The following is a 12,889-nucleotide window of genomic DNA, read 5'->3' on the forward strand; positions in this document are numbered from 1 at the left end:
CAAACAGATCTGGCAGCTGCTGAACCTCTGTTTCTCTAGTCCTCTATTTCTTCACCTTCTCACTTATTGCATTTTTCCTCCCAAGTGAGAAAAAAGGGGAAAAAGTACTGTGATAGTGAACATTGAGTATCAACTTGATTGAAGGATGCAAAGTATTATTCCTGGGTGTGTCTGTGAGGGTGTTGCCAAAGGAGATCAACATTTGAGTCAGTGGACAGGGAGAGGCCTACCCATCCTCAATGGGTGGGCACCATCTAATCAGCTGCCAGCATGGCTAGATTAAAGCAGGCAGAGGAATGTGGAAGGACTAGAGTGGCTGAGTCTTCTGGCCTTCACCTTTCTCCTGTGCTGAATGTTTCCTGCCCTTAAACATCGGACTTCAAGTTCTTCAGCTTTTGGACCCTTGGACGTACACCAGTGGTTTGCCAGGGGCTCTTGGGCCTTCAGCCACAGACTGAAGGCTGCACCATAGGCTTTCATACTTTTGAGGTTTTGGGATTTGGACTGGCTTCCTTACTCCTCAGCCTGCAGATGGCCGATTGTGAGGCCTTATCTTGTGATCGTGTGAGTCAGGACTCCTTAATAAACTCCCCTTCATATATACATCTATCCTATTAGTTCTATCCCTCTAGAGAACCCCGACTAATACAAATGCCTAAGAAAAAGAAAAGTAGTATGGGAGATTGAAACAGAATGTACAAAAGTATTCAAATAACTTTGGAAGCATATTTTACACGTTCTAGAGATGTCCGTGTTAGACAAGCACTGTTCACCGTCATAGAGTGTGGCCGTTTGGAAAACTGGAGCCTATTGTGGTATTTCTAAGATCTCTCTTTGCTGTTTCTTTCTGAAATAACAATTTACACTGTGGAGACAGCCTTAGTGCTGAGTCTGAAAACATATTTTAAGTGAGATCTTAGTGGGGTAAAAGAGAACAAAAATGTCAACTATGAACTCATGACCCTGCCTATCACTTATATATGAGGTTGATCCACAGATCTTTCCTTGAGGACTCCATCTTTCTCTGTACTCTAGGTTCTTATATATCCATCTGCCTACAGAACACCTTTACTTGGCTGTCCTATGACAAACACAACACTGACAAACCAAGACTCATCTCCTCTGCCTTCCAACCAACAATTGCTCCTTAATGGTACCAGTGAGAAACAAATTGCCCATCCAACGGCTTAAGTGGAAGGGAAAGTCCCACTGATGACACCTCCGCTACCCCCTATCCCTTGATCCTGTCTCCTTTGACTTCCCAAGCACTCTTGACTCTGGCCAGTTGCTGACCATTCCAAGGCCCACTTCTGTAGGCAAAATTTTCACTAACTACAATGGACCCATAAGAAATCTTCCCATCTTCTGTCTACCAATATTCCTACCCATCTTTCTTCCATTCTGTTGTCAGAGACGCTTTCTGAACTGAACAGGCCATTCTGCTGCATGAGAACTTCCTAAGGCTCCCAATTCTCAATAGGTAAAATTGAAACTCTTTAGTATTGAAAGGTTTCATCCCCATCATGCTGTTCTTCTTTGCCCACTTTTTTTTTTTTTTTTTTTTTTTTGAGACGGAGTCTCGCTGTGTCGCCCAGGCTGGAGTGCAGTGGCCGGATCTCAGCTCACTGCAAGCTCCGCCTCCCGGGTTTTTACGCCACTCTCCTGCCTCAGCCTCCCGAGTAGCCGGGACTACAGGCGCCTGCCACCTCGCCCGGCTAGTTTTTCGTATTTTTTAGTAGAGACGGGGTTTCACCGTGTTCGCCAGGATGGTCTCGAACTCCTGACCTCGTGATCCGCCCGTCTCGGCCTCCCAAAGTGCTGGGATTACAGGCTTGAGCCACCGCGCCCGGCCTGCCCACTTTTAAAGACCCAGATTAATGTTACTTCCTTAGTGAAATGGCCTCCAAAGAATTAAAATCAGCCACAGTTAAAATACCACAATGGTATTTTGTACACTTCTCCTATTATAGTAATTATATTAAAACAAGTTTTTTAAATGTCTTTAAAGTGCTCTGTGCCTCTCCAGTAGAATTTATATGCTGAGGAATATATTTTAGTCAGCCTATCTCCCCACAGCCTAACAGTGTCTGCAAACAGGAGGTGCTGAATAAATGTTTGCTGAGTGAATAGATGAAGAAATCAATTTTACATGGCATCACCTAAGACAATGCAATGCTAGATGGATAATTTTATTAAAAATCTAGTATATGCAAGATGCTATGTGAGGCTCTATGGGGGTAGGAAAGGGATAGATAGCATTCCCCACTCACAAAAGCTATTATAGTCTCTGTAAGAAACAGTATAGGTTATCATAGAAGAAATACTATCAGTTATAATACTTTTAATCTGAAGATATTAATGGATTGAATTACCTTAGTAGATATACTAATATTGAACTATCCTTGCATTCTTCAGTTAAGTATAATTTGGTCAGAAAGTATTTTAAAAATATGTACTGGATAGGGTTTGTAAAGTTTACTTAGGATTTTTGCAACTATGTCCGTAATTGAAACTAGTCTGTAGGATTCATTCTGTGCATGCTCTTTTTCTTGTTTTAGTAGCTCCTTCCACCCCCTCCTTTAAATAAATTATTCTTTTTTTCTCAGGAACTATTTGTCTCTTATATGTTAGCTAAAACTCACTGGTTAAATCATGTGAGTCTGATCTTATTTTTGTAAGTAAATATTAAAAATACTATTAAAAATTTAATTTCTTCACATAGTTATATTTAAATTTTCTTCTTTCGCCTTGAACCAGTGTTAACAATTTTACATTTTTAAGAAAATGGTTAGTATTGTTCACAACATTCTTGTGATTTAAAAAATCTCTGAATAACAATACTTATATCCCTCTTTGCATTCTTAATATTATTTACTTAGGAATTCTTTCTTTCTTGATTAATTTTGTAAATGTTTTGTCCATTTTATGAATATTTTCAAAGCACCAGCTTTTGGTTTAATTTATCTTCTCTCTTGAGTTTTTTTTTGGGGGGGGGGGTCTTTCTTTTCATTAATTTCTGCTCATTTAAAAAATCTTCATTTCTGAGAGAGGTATATTTAAATCTCCCACTCTGTGAATGTGTCCAGACATTTTCAGTGACTTGCTTTATAAATTAAGCTTATCAACTTTACATCTAGAGACTTTTCTTTTGAGGAAAAATTGCAACATGTTGTCTGTATTGAAAGTTTTTTCGTTAACCTTCTAGGAACCAAAAAAGCTTTAGTCAATAATGTCTAATCTTTAATGGTTTTTTGTTTTGTTTCAGATTTTAAGAAATCCTTTCATTAGGAGCTGGGCTAAAGCTTAGTTCTAGATGAATCTATATAATTAGATTAAAAGTTATACCTGGATTCTGTCATTTATTGTTTTATATATTTTGAGACAATTTTGCTAGCATATACAGTTTCAAAATTCTTTTACTACCCTTCTAAATTGCTCCTTTTATCATTACAGAATTACCCTATTATCCCTATTCATGTCATTTTTGCCTTAAGGTCTAGCTTCTCTGATGTTACCACTACAGCAGCTTTTTTTTTTTTTTTGGATTAAGATTTGTCTACAATATCTTTTTCCATTCCTTTTCTTTGTTTTCACAGCCATTTTATATTTTGGGTGTGAATCTTGTAAAAATGATGCAGCTGGATTTTATTTTAAATTCTATGCAGATTATCTGTTTTCATTTTCACAAAGAGATTCCATCTATTTACATATAATGAGATTAATATGTGGACTCATTTTTATCTTACTATTTTATGATTTTCTATTCTTTAAATAGTTATACTTAAAATTGCAGGTCACGCTCTTATCAAAATCTAAAGTTAATCAGCATGTCTATTATTCTCTAGCACAATACAAATTCTTAAACCATTTTAAATCTATTAGCTCATCTGGTTTTAAACCACCCAAATTTGGTCACTGTTGTAACAGTCATTTTAAGAAGCTTATTTAAATTTATTCACATGCATTATTTTGCTTAGTAGTGCCTCTGACTTCCTGTCCTTGCTGCTGCTGATCAATTTCCTTCCTACTGAGCTATTCTTTGTTAGTTATCCTTTGGTAGATACCTTCGTTGGAATCTGAGGGTAGTAAATTCTCTCATCTTTGTATGAACATGTCTATTTCATTTTTATTCTTATAAAATAATTAATGAATATAGGATTGAGACTGACAATAATTTTCCCTTAGTTCTCAAGTTTTAATTGCATAGTTACTAATGAAAAGTTTGTTGTTGGTTTAGTTGTCATTATTTTGTACAAATCTCTCTTTTGCCTCAAGTGGTTTCAAGAGTTCATCTTTGGTGTTCCGCATGTTCATCATAAGCTGTCTTGGAGTGTGTTTAGTTTAGTTATTCCTCCTGCTTGACTTGGTGGATTTTCCTCAAGACTCATGTCTTTCCTCAATTCAGGGACAGGCTCATCACATTCTGATTAAACACGGCTTGCTTCCTGTGTGTGTTTTAAAATTTTATGTGTTTTCATTGTGGAATTTCTATTAGACCCATTCTATTCTTTTAATTTTTCTTCTTTGATTTTTCTATTATCTCTTATGTTCTCAGAGGTCCTAATTTTTGTTTCTCTTGTCTACTGATGCTTGCGTACAATGTCTTTTTGCATTGTGTGGCTTATAATTTTGATTTGGGGCTCATCTTTAATATTTTTATTACTTTTTCTTCCATGAGGGTATCTTATGTTATCTGGGTTATAGAAATATTCCTACAGAACTATTTTGGGTTGGCTTAGGCCTGGGCCCATGGGAGTTTCACTGATGTGGGACCAGTTTTGAGGTCAATATCTTGACTGGGAATTCCATTCCTACGCTGGTATTAAAAATTTGGACACAGGCCCAGACTATTCCCAACATCCACACATGAGACTAACTGGGGTTTCAATGTCTTCATTTTTTATGAAATCATTTTTCAATCCAAGACACCTGGCAAACAATTCTTCCTCCCAGCCCCCATCCCTGGATTGGAAGAGTTCTTTTTGTCTCTTTTTCACAGAGGAAAGCAGCTCTCCTGGGGATCTGGCTTTTGTGCGACTCTCAGTTGTAGGCGGTTACTTCTCTTTTCCCAAACCCAAGCACCAGGCCCTCTTGCTGGGTCTTGAATAGCCCTCTGGGTCTTTGAATAGCCCTTCGGTGAGCCCCAACTCACCAGCCAGGGCTCAGGAACAACATCCCCTCTTTGTTTCTGCCTCTTGGGGATTTGCTGACTTTCTTTTGAGCTTGACCAGGCATTAGCAAAAATCTTAAATGTTTATATTTTATCCAGGGTTTCCACGTGTTTTCTTTGGGCTGGGAGAGCTATAGCAGCTCATTCCACCAAGTTCCTGGAAGGCTGCAGGTATCAGCTTGTAAGTGCCAAGTGTCAAACAAGTGATAAAGAAAAGTGTTGGCGTCACGCAGAGAAGGGAGGAATCACTGCAGACAGTAATGGCTATTTGACAAGCTTCAATGATAAGGGATAAGGGTAAAGCCTGCCTCTAGCTCATCCTTTTTCAAATAAATACCCATAGCTCTTTAAAACAAGTAACTTTCCTTCTTCCCAGAGGGCAGTGACTCTGCCCTATTCTCTCTGAAACCCCATATTCACATGTGGGACAGATCACAGCGAGTACACAGTAAACATCTGTTAAAGCAACAAATAAAGTGAGCATTTTGTCCAGGACAAAGCTAAAAGTTCAAATACCAGAAACACTGCCTGAGAGGTGATAAATGTCATGTTACAGTAACACCCACAGTATAGAATCATATCCACATTGTGGATACATTCAGAATAGGTTAAGCAGAATCAGTTTTCTTTTAAAGTTCTTTAAGGTGCCTCAGAATTTAATGTAGCCAAGTTCAGTCCAGGCATGGCTGCCTTCCAAGCCATCTCTAACTGGCTAGGTTTTCTAAAAAGGATTTGCTCAAATGAGCATCCATAGTCCTTGGAAGGTGGTTTCAAGGTCAGCCCCGCCATAAAACCATTCCCTCAAGGGCTGTCTGCGCACATACCTGGCCAAGGCTGGTGTTTTGGAGTTACAATGGAATGCCTACCACTAAAGGGACACACCAGCACTTCTTGGGGCCTAAGCTAAGAATCTGGGCATGTGATTTTGCTCCGAATAAAATGGCTACAAAGTTTAAGCACAGATCCAATGGTGTAAGATTATGGTGATCCCAACGTGCCAGAATTACCGTGTAATTTCGAGCGAGGGAGACATCAGTACCATCTTGCAGATAGTGGGTTTCCGTGAAACTGCTGGCAATGAGACCTCTGTGGAAAAATAAAAACACCACAGAAAGATGAGTGCACAATCGCATTGATATATTGTTGTGAATATCTCGGCTACAGGGTAGCAAGATTGTGACCTCCTTTTTTTTTTTTTTTTTTTTTTTCTTAACGGATAATCCAAGGAGGCTCCCATTAGGGCCTTCCCGGTTTAGGTTCTCCAGGGAGAATTCAGAGGAGATTCAGACAACAGAGTCAGATAATGCGTCCTTGGAACAATAGCCCACACACTCAATGTGCAACCCTCCCTCTCTTCCTTCCTCCCACTTCATTCCTTCATGCACACACCTGGGTGCACACACTTGCAAATGTACACATATGTGCACACACATATACTCTTCCATGAATAGTACAGGCAGATATCTAATTTGGGAAAACCTCCCTCCTGGAAGTCACAGGCCCCATCAACTGGAATCAATGGTTGAGCCTCCCACTGGGAAAATCATTCTGATCCACTGCAGTGCCCCTGCTGGCTCCCCCGCAGGTGAGAGAACCGGCTGACAATATTGAAATGTCACAGAGGAGATTAGAACAGCAATGAAATGTTAAAAGCAGCGATGTATGTATGAGGTGAGGAAAAATGATTCTGCACACCCTGAAATATTGAATTTCTAAGATAAATTGAAAGGAGGAGGAAAACGCCTGTTTATTCTAACTATTAATAAAACTGTATGCAGTCTACCAGAACTTCATTAAAGATTGCAAAGCATGGGTTACTTAGGTTTTAAATTATTTTCCAATGTCTTACATAACACGCACTATTTTATCCCGCTCAACACAACCACAGGAAGTATTTCCTGTGTAACTACCGCTGCCAGGTGCTAGCTGCTGGGATACAAAAACAAGTAGGAACAGCTCCGCTCTTGATGACACCACGAGCTGGTAGGGTGATGGGTGACACAGAATCCAGTGTGAAGGGAGAGATCACCGAACAGAAACAGAGTCCTTCTGAGGCAGGAGAACAGGGTCTGGAGACAGGGAACATGAGGTCGATTCATGCTGACTTTCTAGAACTAAGTCAAATGGAAACACTTCAGCTATGACAGGAAATATCCTCTCCATTTACATAGGGAGTCCAGCAATTAAATGACTTTGTAACTTTACCTCATCCCCTTCATTTACATAGAGTGTACACCAAGTAACCAATGGAAACCTCTAGAGGGTATTTAAACCCCAGAAAATTCTGTAACGGGGCTCTTGAGCACCTATGCTTGGGCCCCCTCACACCCTGTGGAGCGTAATTTCATTTTCAATAAATCTCTGCTTTTGTTTGCTTCATTCTTTCCTTGTTTTGTTTGTGCATTTTGTCCAATTCTTTGTTCAAAACACCAAGAACTTGGACATCGTCCAGCAGTAACACTTCCGGGTGCGTGGATGAGCTGTGGGTGGAGCCTCCTGCAGGGGAAGGCTTTGCAGAGGGAGCCGACAACTACCCCGCCCTAACGATGGAGCAGGAGTCGGCCGGGCCCAGGAGTGGGTGGAAGGAGAGGGGGAAATCCAGGCAGATAATGTCAAGGTCAGGATCTGAAAGGCCTGGAGTCTGGGGAGCTGTGCTGGTGGAAGAGACAGAAAGGCTCTAAACAGAACCTGGGTTTTCTGTGTCTGGACAACAGGGAGTCAAGAGTTCCTTTAAATACTGAACTTTGGGGATGGTGAAGGTGCTGCCTGCCCTCTCCTGTCTTCAGAGAACACTCTTCACACCATTTGGTTCTGTGTGGGGGTTGGGGGGGGTGGTTCCTCCACACCTGATCTGGAGATGAACACGTGACCCAAGCTAAGCCCATCACAAAGCTTCCCTACAGCATGTTGAGCTGGGATGTCTGGGGAGGAGGTCTTTCTTTGTTCTCAAGGCTCTGAGGATGTGGCCACCACCTCCACCCTGGTCCCTCACTTCAGGAGAATGCTGGTCAGAGAGAACAAAGCTGTCACCCTCAGGCAGGGACAAAAGGCAGGGAGAGGCAGATGGATCTGCTGCCCCGGGACCTACTCCTCCTCTCCTCCTCCTCCTAAGTCCCTCTCTTCTGCCTCCGCTGGCTGGAGCTGCGTTTTGCAACCAGAGTCCTGATCAGTATGGCAGGGAAGGAAAAGAAGTGGGAACGATGCAAATGTCAGGGATGAGAAGCACTTTCCTCACACAGTCAGAGTTCCTTAGACTCCCTCCCAGTCAAGTTCAAAACTGAGAGGCAGCTCCTTGTTTTACATGGATTGCAATATATTGAGGATACGCCTGGCTTAAATCAGTTAGACCCTGATGGCAGGTCTCTGCTGCAGTCTACTTAACAGCGAGTGTTTGAGAGAGCGTGCGGAAAACATAAAACACAGACGGGCCCTCACACTCCCTGGCAAAGGCACGTGGGCCTCCCGAGTGCTGCCCCTCACTCTCCTCAGCAGTGCACATGTCATGCCAGAGAAAGTTGCTTTACTTGGCAGCATTGGGCTCTCAAACCCCTGTCTTCTAAGCTCACCTCCTCTGAGCTGCCAGAGGGGCTGCCTGGGCAGGCTTATTCACAGGGCACCCCAGCCCTGTCACATGGTCAGGAGCAAAGGAGAGGAAGAGGGGAGGGAGAGCAGGCAAGGCAGTGGGAAGGTGACAGAGACCTGAAGAGAGGAGTGTGAAGAAGGGGTGGTCCTTGGTCACAGGTAGAGAGCTCCAGGAGGGTGGAGGAGTCTGGCGACCTTGACAATGGAGCTGCAGCAGGTGAGCCCAGGTCAAGGGGACAGGCGAGGTGAACCAATCTTCCACAGCACAGTTCCAAAGGGAAGCAGAGAGGCGGGATGTGAAATCCAGAGATGGGACTTGAGGGGAATAACTGGAGGGATGGGGCGGAGAGGGGACATGGGCGAAGCTGCAGAGGAACAGGCAGAAGGATGCAGAGCACAGACGGATACACACAACATGGGACAATGTGCAGAGCACGGGGAAATACACACAGCACGGGAGGATGCATGCAGCACGGAGGGAGGCACAGAGCATGGAGGGGGGATGCACAGAGCACGGAGGAGGCACAGAGCACTGGAGGATGCACACAGCATGGAGGGGGGATGCACGGAGCATCGGGGGAGGCACAGAGCATGCGGGGATGCACAGAGCATGGGGGGGATGCACAGAGCACGGAGGAGGCACAGAGCACTGGAGGATGCACACAGCATGGAGGGGGGATGCACGGAGCATCGGGGGAGGCACAGAGCATGCGGGGATGCACAGAGCATGGGGGGAGGCACAGAGAATGGGGGGATTCACAGAGCATGGGGGTATGCACAGAGCATGGGGGGAGGCACAGAGCATGGGGGGAGGCACAGAGCATGGAGGGGGGACGCACAGAGCATGGGAGGATGTACAGAGTATGGAGGGGGGATGCACAGAGCACGGGGGGATGCACAGAGCACAGGGGGATGCACAGAGCATTGGGGGGATGCACAGAGCATGGGGGGAGGCACAGAGAATGGGGGGATTCACAGAGCATGGGGGGATGCACAGAGCATGGGGGGAGGCACAGAGCATGGGGGGAGGCACAGAGCATGGAGGGGGGATACACAGAGCATGGAGGCGGGATGCACAGAGCACGGAGGATGCAGCTAAGGATGCACATAGCCTATTCTCTGTTGAGCAAGAACCCAGAGTGGCCTCAATAGTCTATAGTCTTAAAAAAGGCGCACACTTAACCAGCTTCAAGATTACAGAGAAAGGAAAGGAAGAATTTAATGTAGATTAAGTTATATTAATTATTGCTTATATTATTTACTATGTATTTTTACTTGTATTTATCACATATTTTATTAATATTTTAGCAATTCAGGTCTTAACAATGTTGAAATCTTATTTGAATGAACAAGGTATATAAATACCTAATATTAAGGGGAGTGATGGGTGCAGACATTTGTAGAACAAAGAGACATCATTCGAGGGCTTCTGACCAGGCTTAACTGAAAGCTGGTTTGGACAGATGGCCAAGGAGAACAGTCATTTTACGTATGAGGGAGATGGAAAATCCATCAGGAAAGCTGGGGATTAGAGAAAACGAGCTTTCAATAGACAACTCTCAGCAAACTGGAGGACAGAGTAATTTTAGGGTTAAACAGCAGTAAAATTAATTAGAAGGTTTTGAAATGTGACTCAGAATAGCAATACAAAGCCCTAAAACTACCCACTGCTCCTCATCGTCATCCAAGTGTCATCAGAGCTAAGCAGAAATACCACCACCGTCATGCTTGGAGCTCTGGAGAGTTCTTAAGCCCTGTGTTATGTTTTCTCTTGTCGAAAGAGAGTGGAACAGGGGCTTCTGCTCACAGCCCTGACCATGTCCCACTGCTGCTGAGGCACTAAATGATATGCTTCTTTTCGAGTTTTTCTTGTACAGTCTGGAAAAGAAATGTTGATTTATGGATAGGATGCAGTCATACCACTTGTGTATATTATATCTTCTCAAGATATTTCGAAGGCAAGAAAGGGGAAGGGGAAGGGAAAGACAGGAACAGGAGGAAAGCCAGCAAGAGTTCATGCTCAGTGTACAACAGAGTCTCGCAAAATGTACACAGTGGATGTTACGTGTGCTCACCACACAAATGGCAACTGGGAGGTAATACATTAGTTTATTAGCTAGATTCAACCATCCCCTTCAAAACAACACGGTGTGCCTAACAACAACATGCAATGATGTGTCCATTTAAATAGCTAAATACCTAAATAAACACCAACTACCCCCCTCCAAAAACAAGCCCCAAACTGATGATGGGCTTTCTGTGGACCAGCCCCAGCGCTATGAGCTGGGAAAAGCAGGCAGCTTCCTTGGTTTCCTATGCAGGGTTTGAATGAGAGATGGAGGGAAGCAATGTGACCTGATATCCGAACGCCTTCCCAGCTGTCCCTTCCAGGAATCTGCTTCCGCAGCCAGGACTCCACGTGTCATGCACTCCACATCCTTGGGAATGAACCCACCCTGCAGGGCTTTGTGTGCCCCTGCTGCCTGCTCTGACTTCCTCAGGTCCTGCTTGGAGATCATGCTGCCCTCCCTGCTAAAGCTCTGTAGTGTCTTCCTGCTGGCCCTGGGATGAAATCCCAACACCTCCCCATGGCCTCTGAGGTGCAACCTCATGCGGCCCACCCTCCCACCACACTCAATTTTTTCCCTCTAGCTCATGCTACTCTAGCCAACACTGGTCTCTGGTTGGTTCTAGAATATTCCAGACCCTCTCCCTCTGAGGGCCATGGCACCTGCTGTGCCCTGTGTCTGGAACATTCTTTACATGGCTTTTCATGTGGCCAGCTCCTTTTACCCTTCTGCTCTTGGTTTCAGTGTTGTCTCCCCAGAGGGTCCTTTCCTGATCTCTTATCTAAAGTGGCCCCATCACCACTATTAGCCCCCATCGCAGTCCTCCTTTGGTTTTCTGTCTGGCATTCCTATTTTGTTTATGCATCTCCTTACTTGTTTATCTCTGCCTTCAAGAATGTGAGCCACAGGAGGCCTCCTTGGTCATCGCTGTGTCCCTCACTTCCAGCCCTGCAGAGAGCGTGCACCTCCTCCTGGCTGGAAGCATTAATAGCTGCTAAACACTCACACTGGGCCAGGTGCTGTGCTGAGCCCCTGATATCTCATTTAATCCATATATTATCTGGCCCATGGATACTATTTTTTTATCCCTATTTAAAAGAGGAAACCAAGACACAGCAGGGTCAAGTGACCTGCCCAAGGTCATGCCATCCACGACAGTGTCCAGGTGGTTTTGCTTTAGAACTTGTGCTCTTAACTGCTGTGTGGCACTAGCAGACCTTACAGGTTAGTCAAGCAATATTGACGGAGTGTTTGTTGCAGATGCTGTGCTAAGTGCTGAATACATGTGTGTTGAGCAGATGAATACATGAATGAATAAGTGAATTTGAGAAGCATGAGGCAGGCACTGCCCCTTTTGCTTCAGGCTCTCCGCTCCTTCCTGGGTGATACACGTCCCACATCTTTCTCCAGCACCATGACTTGCCAGGGAGTGTGAATCAAACCGAGAAGGCGCTGGATGGAGGTTTTCTAAGATGTGTGTCTAATTTAAAAGGGGCCAGGAGTCAAAGGCCCCTGGAGAGAACTAAGCGGGGGTGGATGGACAATGGCAGTATTGGAAATGTGACAGCAATGGCCTTGGAGCTTGCAGATTTCCCCAAAGAGAAAATCCAATTAGATGGACTCTCTTATGTCAGCAAATGAAAACAGAAGGTGAATGCAGAATTTCATGAGAACATTCTTTTTCTCTGCTTATTAGATTAGCTGATCTAACAAGGTACTCTGTTTCTCTCAATACCAGGAAATAAAATGCATTTTAACTGTGCCAGGAGTTGATTTTGCTATTTGCCATTTGTTGTGGGATGACATGTGACACCTAAATATTCTCTCATTTAAACAATATCTAGCATGCTGCACAATGGGAATAAGATGCTCCGGGAGGCCCCACTGGTGAAGGACACAGACCCAGAGTAGTCAGGGCTCCATGACACAGACATACCCAAAGCACCACAGGAGCCCCAGGAAAGACTTTCAACCCAGAAGTCAGCCTGCGGAGGGGGTGCCCAAAGGAGCCAGGAAAGATGGGGAAGAGTGAGCTGGGCTGGTCGGGGGAAGGTGAAGAGAGGAATGG

At 44.1% G+C, this 12,889-nt stretch overlaps 1 protein-coding gene across 1 annotated transcript in view; it reads right to left on the minus strand.

Annotated features, from left to right (window-relative positions):
* The window catches only part of ADAM12 (ADAM metallopeptidase domain 12), a 373,557-nt gene that overhangs the window by 138,070 nt on the left and 222,598 nt on the right, over positions 1 to 12,889 (minus strand). The window contains exon 5 of the mRNA XM_025397498.1: positions 6,178 to 6,256. Coding sequence (XP_025253283.1) covers positions 6,178 to 6,256 — 79 coding nt within the window. The remainder of the gene's footprint in view (positions 1 to 6,177; positions 6,257 to 12,889) is intronic.

This window comes from Theropithecus gelada, chromosome 9 (genome assembly GCF_003255815.1).
Source record: "Theropithecus gelada isolate Dixy chromosome 9, Tgel_1.0, whole genome shotgun sequence".
Lineage (NCBI taxonomy): Eukaryota > Metazoa > Chordata > Mammalia > Primates > Cercopithecidae > Theropithecus > Theropithecus gelada.